Genomic DNA, 15,656 nt, shown 5'->3' with positions numbered 1-15,656 from the left:
CATCAGCAAAAATAAACAACAAAAGAAAGGCATTTATCGCAGTTTAAAACTCCGTAACTGTTACATAACAGAAAGTGTGACGTTTTTTTATTACAAAAACAGTTTACCAGAAAAAAAGCGCGCATTTACGCCGACTTACCCTATCGTTTATTTAAAAATTTTCAATTTTTGAGTTGGTATCAAGGTCCCACCAAATAAATTGAAAATATGCCTTTTGGAAAAAGGGACAAGAAGGATAAAAATTTGGGACACAAAATATGTGCGTAAAAACTTCGTTTGTCTTTTATTAGTTGATAATATTGATAATTCCTCGGTCCAGTTTTGAGTTTACGCATTCTTCGGTTGGTTTTCCTGTCGCATCAAAACAAACCGACTTGACAGCTGACGCTGACGTTCCCATCATTTGAATCTAAATTTGTTTATTTGGCTTTTTGGTCCAGTTTTTAGCCTTAAAATTAATTTTGGCCGACTTATCACGGTAATTGCACTTAGTTCCTGGTTTTTGCACGTTTTATGTGGATTTTTCCAAGGTTATGGACTCCTCAAGCGCTCTTTGAGGTTATGTCCCCCAACCGTCGAAATGTCCATCAACGTGACTGTCTCCGGGAACCCTGTGCGTATAAATCGCGGCAAAATGGTGACTTCTTACGACCCCGTGAAGGCCGAATTCGACAAACGCCGTTTGATGCGTCTTGAACAAGTCCGCCAGCAGTCCAAAGACATTGCTGAGAATGTGCGTAATAAACTGAAGAAGGAGAAAAGCAAGCAATTGTCGCAAATTGAGAAAGACGGGGAGGTCAGGCTGAAAAACTGGCAAGCGCGGAAATTGCTAGAATTGCAAAATCAGTATCAAGAGGCGATTGAGGAGATCGGGTTGGGGCACAAGGAGGCGGCGAGGGTTGCCGCCGAAGAAGAGGCGTTTTTTGAAGACGAGGAGGTCAGGGAGAGGGTTGCAGAGGAGCGGGGGCGGGAAGCGGTTCAAAGGTTGCAAATTGAGCGCAATGAGGAGAGTTTGAAAAGGGCTGTGCCTGTTCAGAGGAAGAAATTGACACGAGATGAGGAAAATAGTCGGTCAAATGCTGTTGTAAAAAAAGTAAAACAAAAGCAAAGTCCCTTCAAGAAGAAAAAGACACAAGTTTTTGATTCAGATAGTGAGAATCGGGTGCCGCTGCTGGAGGGGTTGGGGGGCGATTCTGACTGGAATTCTGATCTGGGGGGCACGAGGAGGGTCACCGGTGCGCGGAAAGTGGCCACGGAGGTGCAAACAAGTCCCACAATTTTTGAAAGTACGTAATACAATTTGATTATTTTTTTTACAATTTTGTTTTCAGTTCCGACAAGTGATAAAGCCGCACAAACGAATATTCACGAAAGTGCTTTTCCAAGCACATCCGAATTTCCTTACGACACTCGAATTTCCGAACGAATAAAACGCCGAGCGATCCTTAAACCGGAAACGGATTATTGCAATTTTGCCGAAAAGGAAGTTCCCCGAGTAATTGGTTTGTGTCCGTGCTGTTTATGTCACGGGAAACACCTCCATGGTGTTGAACCGGTAACAATTGACGATCGACCTGACGTTCGGGCCACATCGGCAATTACCGTGAGAGATGAGGGAAAATCGGAAAAGGGCCAAGCGGAGACGCACCCTCAAAACCTGGACGATGTATCTGAGAGTACAGTCCCTCAAAAAACAAATGCTACGAGCAAAGAGGATTTAAGTTTGAGGCAAAGCAGGCGTGTGCCTCAAAGGCCGGAACAAGTGACTAAGCCTAAACCAGACATTCCGACAAAACCGAAAGTCACATTGAAATCGACCAAAAAGCGGCCCGAGAATGTGGCAAGTGGTTCAGGCCCTCAAAAAGTGCAATTTTACGACCATCCGAACCGTTACACAAAGTTCTACGTCCCGAAAACATCACACGTAGAAAAAATCGACGACGAAAATATTATAATTTCGCCGAATGTCTTAAGCGAGGAAGAAATGTACGAAAAGATGCGCCAGCGAGACCGTGAGGCGCACCTCCGAGGCCAAGTGGCTTTGGAAAAAGAGCGAATCCAAAGGGAGTATCGCGACTTGATGAAAAAACTCCCAGTTTTACAAAAACAAGAGCGCATCGCGGAGATCGGCCTCGATAAAGAGAAGTACCACATGTCAGGGGATCGATTAGAAGAGTTGGAAAAGAGGAGACAAAACAGACTTGATAACGCCTATGAGGAATTACTAGTGAGTCAAAAGCCGGCTCTTGTGACACTTCCGCGAAAAAATGACGATCGGAGTGAAAATCATAGTTTAAATCTAGCCTGGGATGTCGATTTCGAGCCCAAAAGTTCAACCAATCACAACCGTACTGAACAACTGAGTCACTTATTAACGACTCTGAAGTCGCAAAAAAGTCACTTACTCAAAGAAATCGAAAATACTCTATCGAAAGAAAGCTCGAGTCAGTTCGACGAAGTCAAGTCGAAGTCGACCGATTACCCCCGACGGAAACGAAGTCGGGACGACCGCCCGATTTCCCCCACCACCAGCGATGTGATCCCTGAAGAGGAAACCACAACGGTCAAGACGAAACCGGGCCGCAAAAGCACCACTGGTGCCCCCAGTCCCCGCAAAAAGCGCAAAACTTCGCGAAAAGTCCTCGTGAAGCAAAACAGCAGCACCCAAACCAGCCCCAAGTCGGGCCGAAGTGTGGCCACCTCGCCCCATGTGAACACCCCGGTTGAAGATTCGTGCAAATGCTCCAAGAAAGACAGTTCGGAGGAAGTCTGCGAGGTGGTGATTAAAATCAAAGACGGGGAAAAACCGGAAGTTGTAGTCCAGCCGCCTTTTTCGGAGAAGAGTGTTAAAGTGGTTACGGAAGTCGAGGAGGGAAAAGACGTTGAAAGGCCGGCGTCGTGGCGCGAGGAGTTGACCAGGACTGCGTCCAGTTCCAGCACTTCGTACTTAGAGCCCCCACAGTCGGGGCGCAGTGACTCAATTTTGAAAAAAATCGGGGATATGTCACGGACTATGGATAGTACGGTGTCAAGCGGAGCGAGTGGCAAACAGCTCGATCCCCGACTTTTGGTTTACATTAAAAAATTGCTGAATATGTCGAGGGCTAGTATTGACGATTTGACGATCAGTGCAAGTGACGTGTCCACACCCAGCCACAGTGTGGTCGAAACGCCGTCCAACAATCCGCTTTTGAAACTCTTAAATGTTATGAAATACTACAATTTGGACGTTGCTGACTTGCAAAAGCAATTGAGTTACGAGACTGACGACAGTGGTCGGCATTACAACACTAGTGAGAGTATTGCTGTAACGACAAGCACCTCCGAGGGTGACAAGTCAGTACAGTTTAAGTCGTGTACAGAGGTGGACACAAGTAGTAAAGTCGAAGGGAGGAAAATACAGGACTATGCCAATATGGCGGCATCTTGTACGAAAAAAATCTCAAGCTTGACGGCAATGATTGAAAAATTGCGTGCCGAGAAGAAGAAAATGATGAGTTCGGGAAGTAGTGGCAGTGATAAGGACTTAACCCTCACTTCATATTTGCAATTACCGGACAAGAGCCCGAAACAAGACGAGATTGACGCTAAACTGCTAGATATCGACTATAACTATGCCGAAAAATTAAAACAGTTGAGTCGAGAGGAACTACAAGTTGAGAAACAGAAAGTCGAAGTGAGGGAACCCACAGATCAGGAGCTTCTGACACGACTGAAAAGCCTGTTGCAGGATAGTAATAGCAAAAATAAAGACAAACGTGCCGTAGAAAGCACCAAGAAATTTTTGCAGAAAATCGACGACACGTGTGTGACACTAATCAACGAAAAAAAGTTATTTGAAGACAAGCAAGAGGACAGGACTGTCGGTCAAGTGTCCGAAAAAACCTCAGTCAGTTTAAAAGACGACAAAACCCCTCAATCATTTCCCCTACTTTTGGACATCCCAAAACTCCCCCGTCTCGAGGCACCGTCACTCGAGAAAAAGCGAAAAAAGCGCCCCCCGCCTACTAAAACCCTGCGCCCCATTCCCGAGCCTGTCGTTCCGCACGAACTGTCGACGATAATCGAAGCCGATAGTCAGCTGTCGGCCAAAGCCGAAAGCCCCGTCAAACCCAAGGGGAGACCCGGTTCTAGTGGTTCCAAGTCCGGTGACGTCCCTGATATTTTAACCGAGGTGGTCAAAGACAAGTCGTCGACTAATTCGAGCGACTTGTCCGAAATGGAGACAATGGAGACCATGTTGATGAGTATCGGAATGGAGTGGGCGATTCCCACGTTAAAGAAAACGCGCGAAGCGTTAGCGTTGACGTCAAGCTCCAGCGGGTCCAAGGAGAGTGGGGAATTGAGTTTGAGGGAGTTTTTGAGTAAGATTTCAAGCAGTTCGGATGTAATGTCGGCGAGTGACTCACAAGGGATGTCGCTGATTCATGACGATAATAGGATGACGTCGACGCCGATTGCAGGGTACGGGGAGAAAAAAGACGGACAGCCGATTTTTTTGACGGATTCGGACCTTAGTTCGGTTAAGGAGAATTCAGGAAGGGCCAAGGATGTGGAACAAAGGTTTTTCGAATTGCAGGATCACTCGGGAAAGAAGGAATGAAATAGGATGGGGGATTATCGTGGATGTAATTATTTCTCTATTTGTAAATTTAGTTTTTTAATAAAGGTGTTTTTAAAATAAAAATAAAAGACTTTTTTTCACCTCCAACAAGTTTTGAAATGATACGGGGCTTCTTAAAACCACAGTAATAATATAATCGTTTAATAAAAAATGACGTATGTACAATAAAAAAAAAGTAAATAGAGAGGTATTTACAATTAAAAAGAGAATGGCACGTTACATTTTTAAATATCACTGACATTTAAATGTTCTCGGTTACAGATTCCTATAAAATTTCGCTATAAAACTGCCCACGGTGCTAGTTTTTAAAATCACAATTATTTTAAATAGATGGGTTTGCCAGTGTAACAAAACCAAATTAATTATTTATTAAATTAGTGGCCTGCATTTCCGGTCATTAAATTAAAATAAATAAAAAGTCCGTATAAAACACAACTGCCTAAATAAACTTGAAACACTTTTGCTTATCGTGTGGTATACGCGTTTTGAACAGAATCGAGTCGGCTCTATACTGGGTATTAAGCAACGGCGTGTACCCAAACACTTGCGAGAAAAAATTAATACATTTGTGTCTCTCCTGAAAATGCGTGTCATCTTCGGAGAGACTTTGCGGACAGCCGGGGCACCGGAAAGTCCACCTCGAAGTGACTTTAACCGGCGGCAACCTCGTTATATGACTTACCAGGAAATTCATCGCTATATCTTCACAATTCATGTACTCGTCAACTTTATCTCTGATCGCTTGAGGCAACCATTTCCAGTACAAATGCAAGTAATGTCTGTGCAGAAACGCCGCCCCCGTCAAAACCATACTCAACTCGCAGCTGTAGTTCGAGTTGTACAACCAGCTGTTCTGCGTGTTGATGTCCCACGCGTGGTAACGTCCGGGGAACCCCACAATGCGTTCCCTGTGCTCCCTCCAAACCCTAAACCCGAAAAGAATTTCATCGTGTCGTAAATGGGCATCGTCATCGACCGACAAAATCGCCTCGGTCTGGAGATTATCAAGGGGGAGAAAGCGGTTATTGAGCGAATTACGGGCGGCTTTGACGACATGAACGGGGGCCCCAATGTCGGGCCAGCGGAGCTCCGCGCTAGGGGGCCGTGGAGAGTTCCACACGATTACGACCGAGTTGAGGTACGGCAGCCCCCGAAGCCTGGCAATTGAATCAAGCAGGACTTGCTCGCGTTCGTAGGTTAGTAGGAGCACTGTGAATTGCTCCCGGGGGCTGTTACCGCCTAACGCTTCCGAAAATTCCTTGCCTGCGCCCCCTTGACCTTGACCAATCGGACGGAAGCCCCGCCCTGACCCCATAAACTTGGCGTCTGAGGGCAGGAGGGGGTCAGTCGGGAGGGCTGGATACAACCGGAAAGGGTCCCCCCAGTCGTTCCACATCTCGTGTCCTTGTGTTAACCCCAGACTGTAGTTTCGGCGAAACGCGGGACTATTATAAGGGGGCTCCAGGGGCCCCAAACTCTCCTCTTGTTCCGTTTCCACCGGAACTGTCACTTGAATCGGCTGGAAAGTTTCATTAAACACAGAGATGGCCGCGACTGTGTCTATGGGGATTGGTGGAATATTCAGCCTATCACGGAGCACTGCGACGATCGTATCAAGTGTGCTTTGGACTGAGGCCAAGTAGCGCTCCCACACGAGCCGCCCCTGACGTCTCATCAACAAAACGTCTTCGTCGGGGATTGCCCGCAACAAAAAATGTAATTCTGTAATTCGCGCTCTTGGCAAAAAAATTGCTACTCTACGCCACTGGATCACTTCGTCATAAGCCAATTGGATCTGGTCGCCCCCTAAAATCACAGGGATGGCCCCACAACGCAAAGCCTCGTAAATCCGGGCCTGTAACAGCGTCGTTGTGACCAAATCGGGGAACGTTGGGGCGAAAATAAGCACAAAAGTGGAGTCCCTTAACACGGTCCTGCGTGAGCTATCAGTGCCACACAAGGCCCAGTCTTGGGGTCCAATATTAACGTTATCGTCGCTAGCCGGGACGCACTCGAATTCAAACAGGAACCTGTAATTTTTTTTTAATAAAAAATCAACCGTGATAAATAAATTACTTGTCGGCAGTGTTGGTTTTCGCCAGATCTTTTAAATGTTCGATTACGAATTTATCGAGTTCGGCGTGCTCCCGATCCAAGTCGGCGTCGTCCCCATGTGAGGGGTTAGGCGTCCGGTTATTGTTACTTTTAACTTCGCCCTGAAACGTTAGGAGGTATTTGCGGCGCGCGGGCAACATTTGGGGGCACTCTTGCCACACATCGCCCCCCGGGGGCCCCAAAACCGGCGACACGATCAAATCAAAGCCAGGCCTGAACACCTGGGACGAGAAAGTGCTCTGGACTAGGATGGCTTTGCCTGAAATCAAGTGTCAAAAATGAACAAAACCTAGCTATTTTTACCAGTATCGACTGAGGAAAAAACGTCCCCAGAGACCGCCGTGAGGTCCCTGCGGGCTAAATTAAGCAGAACGTGGTTGCGGCCGTCGCCGCCCCAATACGGCAGCTGCTTCAAGGCGTTGGAGTCCAACGGGGGAAGATTCAGGTGATTCCCCACGTTCTCGCTGACGTCATCCACGTCTTTCAACGCCTCCCCGACCAAAACCACGAAAACGCACGCCTCTTTGGGGTTGTTCGTCAGGTGGGGGTTGTACCCCAGCGTCTGCTTCAGTGTCGTTTTGAGGAAACCGTCCACGTCCCAACCGTCGTTCATGACCGGGAACTGGTCCGGGTCGTATAAATAGACCGGGAACCCGGAAGTTAGGGAGCACCGTGAGTGGTCAAAACAGGAAAACATCCGGCAGAATTTGATCTGGGACGGCGGGAGTGACGGGAGGATTGGGGGGATTTCGTCGGCGGTTAGGCGTTTCGGGAGCGCTAGGTCGGGGGTGTTTTGTTGGAGGGCTTCCCGTTGGGCTACCTCAGCTTGTTCCACTGAGATTTTCAAGCGGTTGAGATTGGTTTGTTGGTGGACGAGTTCTTGTTTCAATTCTTCGATGTTTTTTGTGTAAGACTGGATTTCCAAGAGGAGTTTTTGCCGTTTGCGTTCCATGTCTCGCAATTCGCTCAGGACTGAGCCTTTAATTCGGATTAATTCCTCAACTCCGATTCGCAGATCTGGCTCTTTCATGGCGTTGAGGTCTTCAGGGAGGTCAATATGTGAGTGAGCGTTGTGTGTGATGTGGTTCGAGCTCCGCTCAATGTTTGAGAGGTAAAAGTGGGTAAAAAGAGGCGTTAGAATTAAAATTATGAAGACCATGATGACGATTCGAGACAGTTTGATTTGGGTGAGCTTTTGGCAAAACTCTTTGCCGTATTCGACGAGAGGCAGCATTGTCGGCGTGTGTTTTCGGAAAAACAGCCGATGGATTACAGGGGAGATAACCTCACTAATTTGCACAAATGCATTTTTAGGCTTTAAGGCGGTTTTTTTTAACACGAGGACGTTAACCCATGGCTGGTGTACGTAATTCTTGTTTATCCTCTCTTTATACACACAAGAAATTGTAAACAATTTTTTAAAATGAACTTTCCGACTCACTCCCAGTTTTTCTCAAACTGAATGGTGCGAGCGCCTAATCCAACAACCGCGTTTTCGTGTGAACGCCAATGCTTGCAAAAATTCGTAAAAATTACGTATTAAATTAATTTTAAATTATCAACAAGATAGCGTACGTTACTTAATTTTGCCAGTGCCGTATTACTAATAGCAATTTACAAGATAAACGTGTTATTTACAAAAATTAGTTCATGTGGCTATTAGCGGGTATTACTCAAACTCAAATACTTCGCTGTTTCGTAAGATGGCGTTTGTGCTTCTGTCACTTTCTGTCAAAAAATACCAAAACAAAAAGTATTTTTATCGATTTCTGCGTTAAAACCTAGAATATTAGAATGACCGCGCCAATGGAACGAATCCAAGTGCTCGACTCTATCGAGAAAGACATAATTACGTGCCTACACAGTGCAGGTAATTTTTTGCCCGTAACCTCAAAACTGTTTAACCTGAAAAATTCCAGGACAAGTTTTCGTCGAGCTTAGTAAAGAGAAATCCAGCTTAAAACAAGCCGAAAACCACACTCAAACCTTCCTTAAGACTTTGGGGGCGGTCGAGAGCAAATTAACGGAACAGATCAATTATCTGACCCAAGTGTCAACGGGTCAGCCCCATGAAGGCTCAGGCTACGCCTCACAGAAGGTTCTCCAAATGGCGTGGCACCGGTTAGAGCACGCACGGTCCCGCGTGAACGAGTTAGACAGATTGAAACTCAAACACATGCAAGGGCGCAGGGTGCAGCCCCCGAATGGTCAAGGGTTCGGAAATAATGTATCAACAACGTAGTTTTTATAATTTATTTACAAAATAAAGTTTTTATGGCACTTGTGTTATTTTTGTGTACACTGTCCGTTCTGATGTCTTTTTTCCTCTTTATTTCGCTTCCACTTTTCCACTTCTTGCCGTATCCGGCTTACGTCAGTGGCGTAGGTTCGGCAGCAGCCCCCCACCCACGTGACTCCGAGATCGAGCCACTTTTGGACGTACGTGTCCACCGGCTCGCATTTATCTCGGTCAATCCACCTAAAAATGAGGTAAAAAACAATGTAACATGAGTGGGGGCTTACCCGAGTTCGACTTTGTAACTCTCCCCACTGTTGGGGTACACGACTAGTGGAACCGGATTTTTCCGGTCTTTATTTATCCCGGAAATGAGCGTTTCGACGAGTCGGGGAGCCACACAATTAACACCCACTGCTACCAATTGTTGCGGGTTCAAGTCGTAACAATAGCGCGCAACTTCTTGGAAACTCTCACCGTAAGCCAAGGACTTACCGTCTTGCTATGTAATCAAAAAAACAGTCATATTATTTTGTTAAAATAAAAAATAATGGAGCGGACTTACCCGAACACTGAATGAGAGCCAGGCTTTGGTATTCGGGAATTCTTTTTTGAGCAGTTCTACTAACATCTCGGCCTCAATTTTACAAGGGATGGTTTCAAGGGCCAACAAATCGACTCCTGCTTCCACCAAAGCCCGAATGCGTGGTATATGCCACTCCCTCATGGTCTCAACAGGGGTCGTTTTGGCGTAAGACCCTGTATATTCGGACCCGTCGTGTAAGGAGGCACCGTAGGGCCCCACGCTGCCCACGACCATCGGAGGCGCTAAAAAATCACTCTTGAAACCGTTCCTTTGCACAAGTGTTTTTATTACTTGAATTAGGGAACTCTTTATTGTACCGTTGACACGCGATCCTTGCCAGTTTCACTGACTCTTTAATAAGCTCATAACTTTGGTCTTTAGTGAGTTTGAGATGTTCCATGAAGCCCCCAATACTCGCCTGGTACGAGTTGGTGATAACGAGATCAGCTCCGGCTGTAAAAATAATTTTTGTGCCGCCTTCGCAACTTTTATTGTGTTTTTCCACCTCTGAGAAAATCTAAATGGGCGTCGATGATCGCTTCTTTATCCGTGGCCAAAAACCGGGCGCTCCACAAGACATCGCCATCGATTTGCTGACTCACGTGACAGCTGAGTTGAGTGGCGAAGCCCCCGTCCAGGACCACAATGTCCCTTTCATTTGCGCTCATTGTGTCGTTGTGGCGCTTCTCTGAAGAACTGCCGACCCCAGGCGGTGCCATCTGGAAAAAAACGCCGGTAATTAGCTCCGATCGAGCGAAAATTCACCGAGGAAAAAGCGAAAATAATGTATTGAGGCCTTCCGGTGGCCTTCATCTTGCAAATGGATGATGATCTACACGTGTGTTGATTTTCCAAAGTAAACAATGCCAATAACGGAGCTTCGATGATGTAATTATTTTTATATGGAACAGGTGCTCGATATGGGGGAGAGACTGAATATGTTTTGCGGGAAATGAATGACACTTGGGGGCGGATGGAGGCGTCGGGGTTGGAAATGGAGTTATGAGGACGGGGATCAAAAGCCATTTTTACGAATTCTATACGAATCAGGCAACTTTATTATTTATTTCCATAAAATGATGAAAATTATAATATGCTCTTGGAGCGTCTTTGAGGAAAATATCAATCCAGAAATCGCATAGAAAATCACCGGAGCATTTTGAACATTGTTAAATCACATAGTTTTTTATTTTTAAATCATTATTGTGAGTTTGGCTTTATTATATTTTCCGATATTTTCCATGCTTTAAAAACCGTGATAGAAATGCGAATATCCCTTATTTATGCAAATTTAATCGAGAAATTGTTTGATTGGCGTAATCTCGTCGCGAGAGCACATCCCCTGCGGTGGCAGGCTGGCCTCCTCTCAGACTGATAACTCCTGAGAAGGCGTTTTTAATTTCGAGTGTTGGTATAATAATTAAGTCGTTGTCGCGATAAACCCCTCGGTTTATTTATAACGCTCAATGTTGCCAACACAGCTTGACCGATAAGCGCGCTCTCGTGAAATCATTGGCGGACATGAGCGAAATAATAAGAATCTCCTTAGTTATTCACAAAGTTACGGGGAAAAAATGAAGTTGCATTGTAAAAGCTTTTCCACGTCCGCCAATTATAATTTACACTTCGTTTAGGATTTGCAAGTTTTGTGGCCCCAGGCGAAAATGTAAATTTGTTTTATTGTGAGGAGGTAAATTGGATCGCTAGTCACGAATGAGGCGAAGAAAGAGCCACTCTTCTGGCTTTTTTCCTAATTGTTTTATTAGATAAAAGTGAGGAAAGGGAAAAATTGACGGCCGAGACAAGGCATTGTTCTCATATTATGCGATAAGGATTTTTTAATTTTAGTAGAATTGTTATCTCAAGCTCATTGTTTATGTACCTTGGAAAATAATAGAACGGCGACATAATCATCGTTTAAATAAACACCGGACCTGAAAACCCATTTTATTATTTTTGATGTTTTATCTGGAAAAAGCCGAATTTGATATTTTTAAGCCACAGGGGTCCGAAATGACTGAGGCAAAGTAGCGAAAACATAAATCAATTTCTTAATTGGAAAGAATAAGCTTAAATCGAACGCTTATTAGTCGTATAATAGCAGTTCTTATTCAATATTGCCGAAAAGAGCCAAGTTTTATTTGATATTTTTGCCTTGGGGGATGAAAGAGAATTACTGAATTACTGAATTACTGAAATCGTATTTATTGAAACGTCAAAACAGAAATGAGAGTTAATAAAAGCAGGGCCGGATTACCCAACAGGCATCTAGGCCACCGCTAGAAAAAATCAGGCGCATCTTACAAAACAATTAAATAACTTTTTGGAAAAAAAAACAACAAAACAGAGATTTGTGATTATACAATGTCTTCAAAAATGGTTGTCCATCAAGTCGGCAATGGAATTTATTTTCAACAGAGCCTTGTGCATGTTTAAAGTTCCCACACCCTGGTCAGTAAAAATTGTTTCCGCAGTCGGTGCTGAAAAATCCGTGCCCGCTTGATCTGCGCGAACAAATCAAGCCTTTCTAGGATCCGGAGAAATTAAAACTATTTTTATTGCTCGTAAAATGCCGGAAGCCCGGAATTGAAAATTTCCCCAACTCAACTCGCTGCTTATTAAAATTCGTCTCAGTGCAATTTTAATTTGACTGCGATAATTTACCTTGGGAGTAGTCTAGACTAGGTATTGCTCCATCCGTCTTAAAAGGCATCTCACTCGGTCGTTTAATTATTAGACCGTACAGGGCGGAGTAATGAAATTAGTCGTTGATTACACATCCGACTGTAACGTTAACTCACTACAAGATGTTGAGATGCATAATTTTCACCTAACGGACCCGTACATCAGCGCGATACGGCCCTGGTAATCCAACCACGAACGACGCAGTTTTGCGAAATTATTATTAGAGAGACTAAAAATACGAGTTTTTAAACAATTTTCGGAATTTCGGGCAATTGCATCAGGTTTTGAACCCAGACCTTGCAAACAAAAAATACGCTTGATAATGTCATTAAGCTGATAACATCCGGAAAATATAAACAGTAGTGGTTGCTAAGCCGATTTTCATCTGTTTTGTGCCACGGTTTGGAAAAGATCGTAAACACAAACATAACTCGTTATGTCCGTTTTTTTCAAAAATCAATCTTGCAACATATCGATTGGATCAAGGGTGGCTCGGCACTAATAATTTATGCAATAATATCCCGCTTAGGTTGTTTTAATCACGTTTCCATACAGACTAATCACAGTAGCCAGACGCCGCCATCTTGAATATTAACGATAATCATAATGTAAACTTGATGTCAAACATGCTTTATTAAAACAAAAAGAAGAGTCCAAGGCCGTCTATTGAAAAATGACTGTGTTATAACCCCGTGCAAATAAAATCTACATGACAACAAGCTATCTTTGATGAGCTTCTTTGCGTAAACATCAAGTGGCAAGCTGTTATTACAAGCAATCACCAGCCACTTTGATTGAGTTTCTTATTAGACGAGGCTGGGGGGACTCCCCTACGCGGGAGATGGGACGTAAATATGTTTATTTACATACATGTGTAAACTAGGAATAGTTTGTATTGCGACGATTGAGAATATAAATAGACCGGAGAGTGTTTAACCGGTTAACGGCGCTTAAATTTATTTGAGCAATTATTTTCGGCGCCAAAAAGGCACAAACTTGCAGAATGACCGAAGCATTTGCAATTCTGTTTACAACAATTAGTTGCGAAACAATTGTTTTGATATTGCATCAGACTATTGCGGTTTTGCAATCATAAATATTAATTTTCCATCAAGCATAAAAATAGCGTTTGTTTAAATTCAACATTTCAATTGTGTCACAAGAGGGCGCCTTGCAACTGCACTTCAGAGACTGCATGTCTAGGTCTAGTCAATGTACTTATTGGGTATATTTTTAAATTATCTAGTCCCAAAAAGTCAATAAAACCGTATTTTACGTATTAAACTTGAACTTGGAGACAGTATGATTTAATCTATGATTAAATTGTGCCCAATTTAATAATAGACAGCATAATGGGTGGGCACAAGAGGTCAAAAGCCCCAGGTCAGAGATATTCTTGTACTTCGGTTCGGGGGCGCCAGATTTGAATTTTTATGACCTTGTCAAACACATTTTTGGAGTGGGCGATAAACCTTCAAGGGTCATTCGACTCTGACCTTAGATACGGGCTCGGAAAAATTTGATCGGAAGGTCCGGCCCTGCTTTAGTTACCCTAATATTCCCGCAAAAAATATGAAAAGTACTCACAATTTTTCCTCGTTTTGATCACAAATCGTCACAAACTGCTACTACTACGAGACTAGAACATGTGCTGATAGCGACCGTGCGTCGGTCGCTCCTCCTTTTTGTGCAATAGGCGATGATAAACTGTTCACAAACAGGCTCATATCTTTATATTTGTGTGTTGTTGGCCGTGTTTTAACACGGTCAAGGTCACGATTTAGCGCCGCCGCCAAGAGGTTATTTGTTTTGAGACAGCGGGAGGTCAATGGGCGCGATTTCGTGGTTGCTGGGCTGAAGACGGACCTGGCCGGCCACGTGGTGCCACAATTAGGCAAAGTGGACGCCGATGATTGATTAGCCAGTGGCGTGGAAGGAAAAGGCAAGACATTACGAAATCAGGGCAAGAAAACCGACAACTTCCGGGTTATACTCAAAAATTTAACTTTTGAGGAAGCATTGAATTAAAGAGAGACCGGTTTTCCTAACACGCAATTTTTAAGGGTTTAACAGCGCAATTAACTTAACTGAGCTTTCTATAAACCGCCCTTAAGTGTTTAACTTTCCTAATTTAAAATAAAATGTTTTTTCAATTTTCCTTTATTTTTATTTAGTTTAAAATTAATACATAAAATTTTTCATTGTCATGGTTAATTTATTTTACATCTAAAGATAGAAAATCAATGAATTGCAGTGTTTGCCAATTTATTTATTTTAATTACAATATTGTAATTATTAATTTTTCCAAACCGACAGTGTATATTTTAATTAGTTATGTGAAAGTCCTATTTTTTTACAAATCTTAGTTTGTGTAATTAATTAAGAAAAGTGTGTTTTTCACAAAAAAACTATTTTTTTCAAAAACTAAGCAGAATCGACCATTTTATTCGCATCTAAGGCGACATCCTGTTCTGTGAGAAAGACCGGCCCAATAACTGGTTTTCACTGTTGTCTCATTTGGCCCAGGAATGAGTAATTGACCAATAAAAATATAAAAATCACCTCCTACTTGTTTATCTGGTGCACAAAAAATTCCAAGGCGATTGAAGCGTTTGTCATTGGATATGGGAGGGAGATTGCACTCCCAACTGTAAAACAGACCAATCATTCGGCGTTCAAAACCGAACAAAAAGTTGTTTGATTATTTTGTAAATGTCGGCCAAACGATCTGGAATTTGGGTGTTTTCTAAAAGCATTTCAAGTTTTCTATTACACTTGGGTTCAAAAATCGTGGATAAATTGTGGAGCGATCGGTTTTTGATAAAGATTGATTCTCGCATTTAGTTCGTGTTCAAACTCAAACATTTCGCAAGTTTTTCAGCAAAAACTCAATTGTCTCGCAAGATTGTGTCACAAAACTCAAAAATGTTCCAAATTTTGCAAAATTGTAGTAAATTTCATAACAAAATTAGAAACGGAAGATCAGTCACTTGTTGAAATAAACCCAAAATTTTGACTGTTTACTTCTAAAAAAATAAAAATAAAAATAAAAATAAAAATAAAAGAACCTGTGTACGGAATATAGAATAAAGAAGGATAACCCGATACAATACATTTTGATAGATTTTAGGATCTCTCTTGTGATTTACTGGCATTATAGTTAGCAAAAACTTTTTTTTTATGCAAGTTGAAATCTGGATATTTGTTGTGCGTAATCTGACACAGCAATGCGAGATGAAAGTAAGCCTCGGCTGCAAACAAGCCGGAATGTGAAAAATGCCCAATCTGTATCAGAAATTCAGAAACCACGAAGCAGCGCGCGTCCAGTTTCGGTGCGGTTGTGACAAAGGCCCTTTGCCGCAACCCTTCCTCCTGTTGCGTGCAAACCGAGTGATTTATTTGATTTTCCG

At 43.3% G+C, this 15,656-nt stretch overlaps 4 protein-coding genes across 5 annotated transcripts; 2 read left to right on the top strand and 2 right to left on the bottom strand.

Moving 5' to 3' along the window:
- Positions 1-327: 327 nt before the first annotated feature.
- Positions 328-4,692, top strand: LOC100142081 (hypothetical protein). The gene is made up of 3 exons (XM_008195657.3): positions 328-478; positions 531-1,286; positions 1,332-4,692. Exons 2-3 carry the CDS (start codon positions 581-583, stop codon positions 4,601-4,603), a joined length of 3,978 nt encoding a protein of 1,325 aa, XP_008193879.1. The 5' UTR covers positions 328-478; positions 531-580; the 3' UTR covers positions 4,604-4,692.
- A 59-nt stretch (positions 4,693-4,751) lies between these two features.
- botv (brother of tout-velu) lies at positions 4,752-8,220 on the bottom strand. The gene is made up of 3 exons (XM_969434.5): positions 7,043-8,220; positions 6,701-6,998; positions 4,752-6,654 (listed from the first exon to the last, which is right to left on the bottom strand). Exons 1-3 carry the CDS (start codon positions 7,971-7,973, stop codon positions 5,064-5,066), a joined length of 2,820 nt encoding a protein of 939 aa, XP_974527.1. The 5' UTR covers positions 7,974-8,220; the 3' UTR covers positions 4,752-5,063.
- Positions 8,221-8,433: 213 nt separating this feature from the next.
- MED11 (Mediator complex subunit 11) lies at positions 8,434-9,019 on the top strand. The gene is made up of 2 exons (XM_969448.4): positions 8,434-8,609; positions 8,659-9,019. Exons 1-2 carry the CDS (start codon positions 8,534-8,536, stop codon positions 8,979-8,981), a joined length of 399 nt encoding a protein of 132 aa, XP_974541.1. The 5' UTR covers positions 8,434-8,533; the 3' UTR covers positions 8,982-9,019.
- Positions 8,979-13,991, bottom strand: LOC662176 (homocysteine S-methyltransferase). 2 transcript variants are annotated; one of them, XM_008195656.3, is made up of 6 exons: positions 13,834-13,991; positions 10,067-10,280; positions 9,853-10,014; positions 9,541-9,803; positions 9,263-9,477; positions 8,979-9,218 (listed from the first exon to the last, which is right to left on the bottom strand). In XM_008195656.3, the coding sequence occupies exons 2-6, from the start codon at positions 10,278-10,280 to the stop codon at positions 9,026-9,028; spliced, it is 1,047 nt and encodes a 348-aa protein (XP_008193878.1). In that variant the 5' UTR covers positions 13,834-13,991; the 3' UTR covers positions 8,979-9,025. The 2 variants fall into 2 exon arrangements, with proteins under 2 accessions (XP_008193878.1, XP_966501.1); XM_961408.3 differs by lacking the exon at positions 13,834-13,991 and adding an exon at positions 12,226-12,439.
- Between the last annotated feature and the right edge of the window lie 1,665 nt (positions 13,992-15,656).

Source organism: Tribolium castaneum, chromosome 5 (genome assembly GCF_031307605.1).
Source record: "Tribolium castaneum strain GA2 chromosome 5, icTriCast1.1, whole genome shotgun sequence".
In the NCBI taxonomy this organism is placed as follows: domain Eukaryota; kingdom Metazoa; phylum Arthropoda; class Insecta; order Coleoptera; family Tenebrionidae; genus Tribolium; species Tribolium castaneum.
Note: the sequence above shows the minus strand (reverse complement) of the source record. Positions and strands in the feature narration are given on the sequence as shown.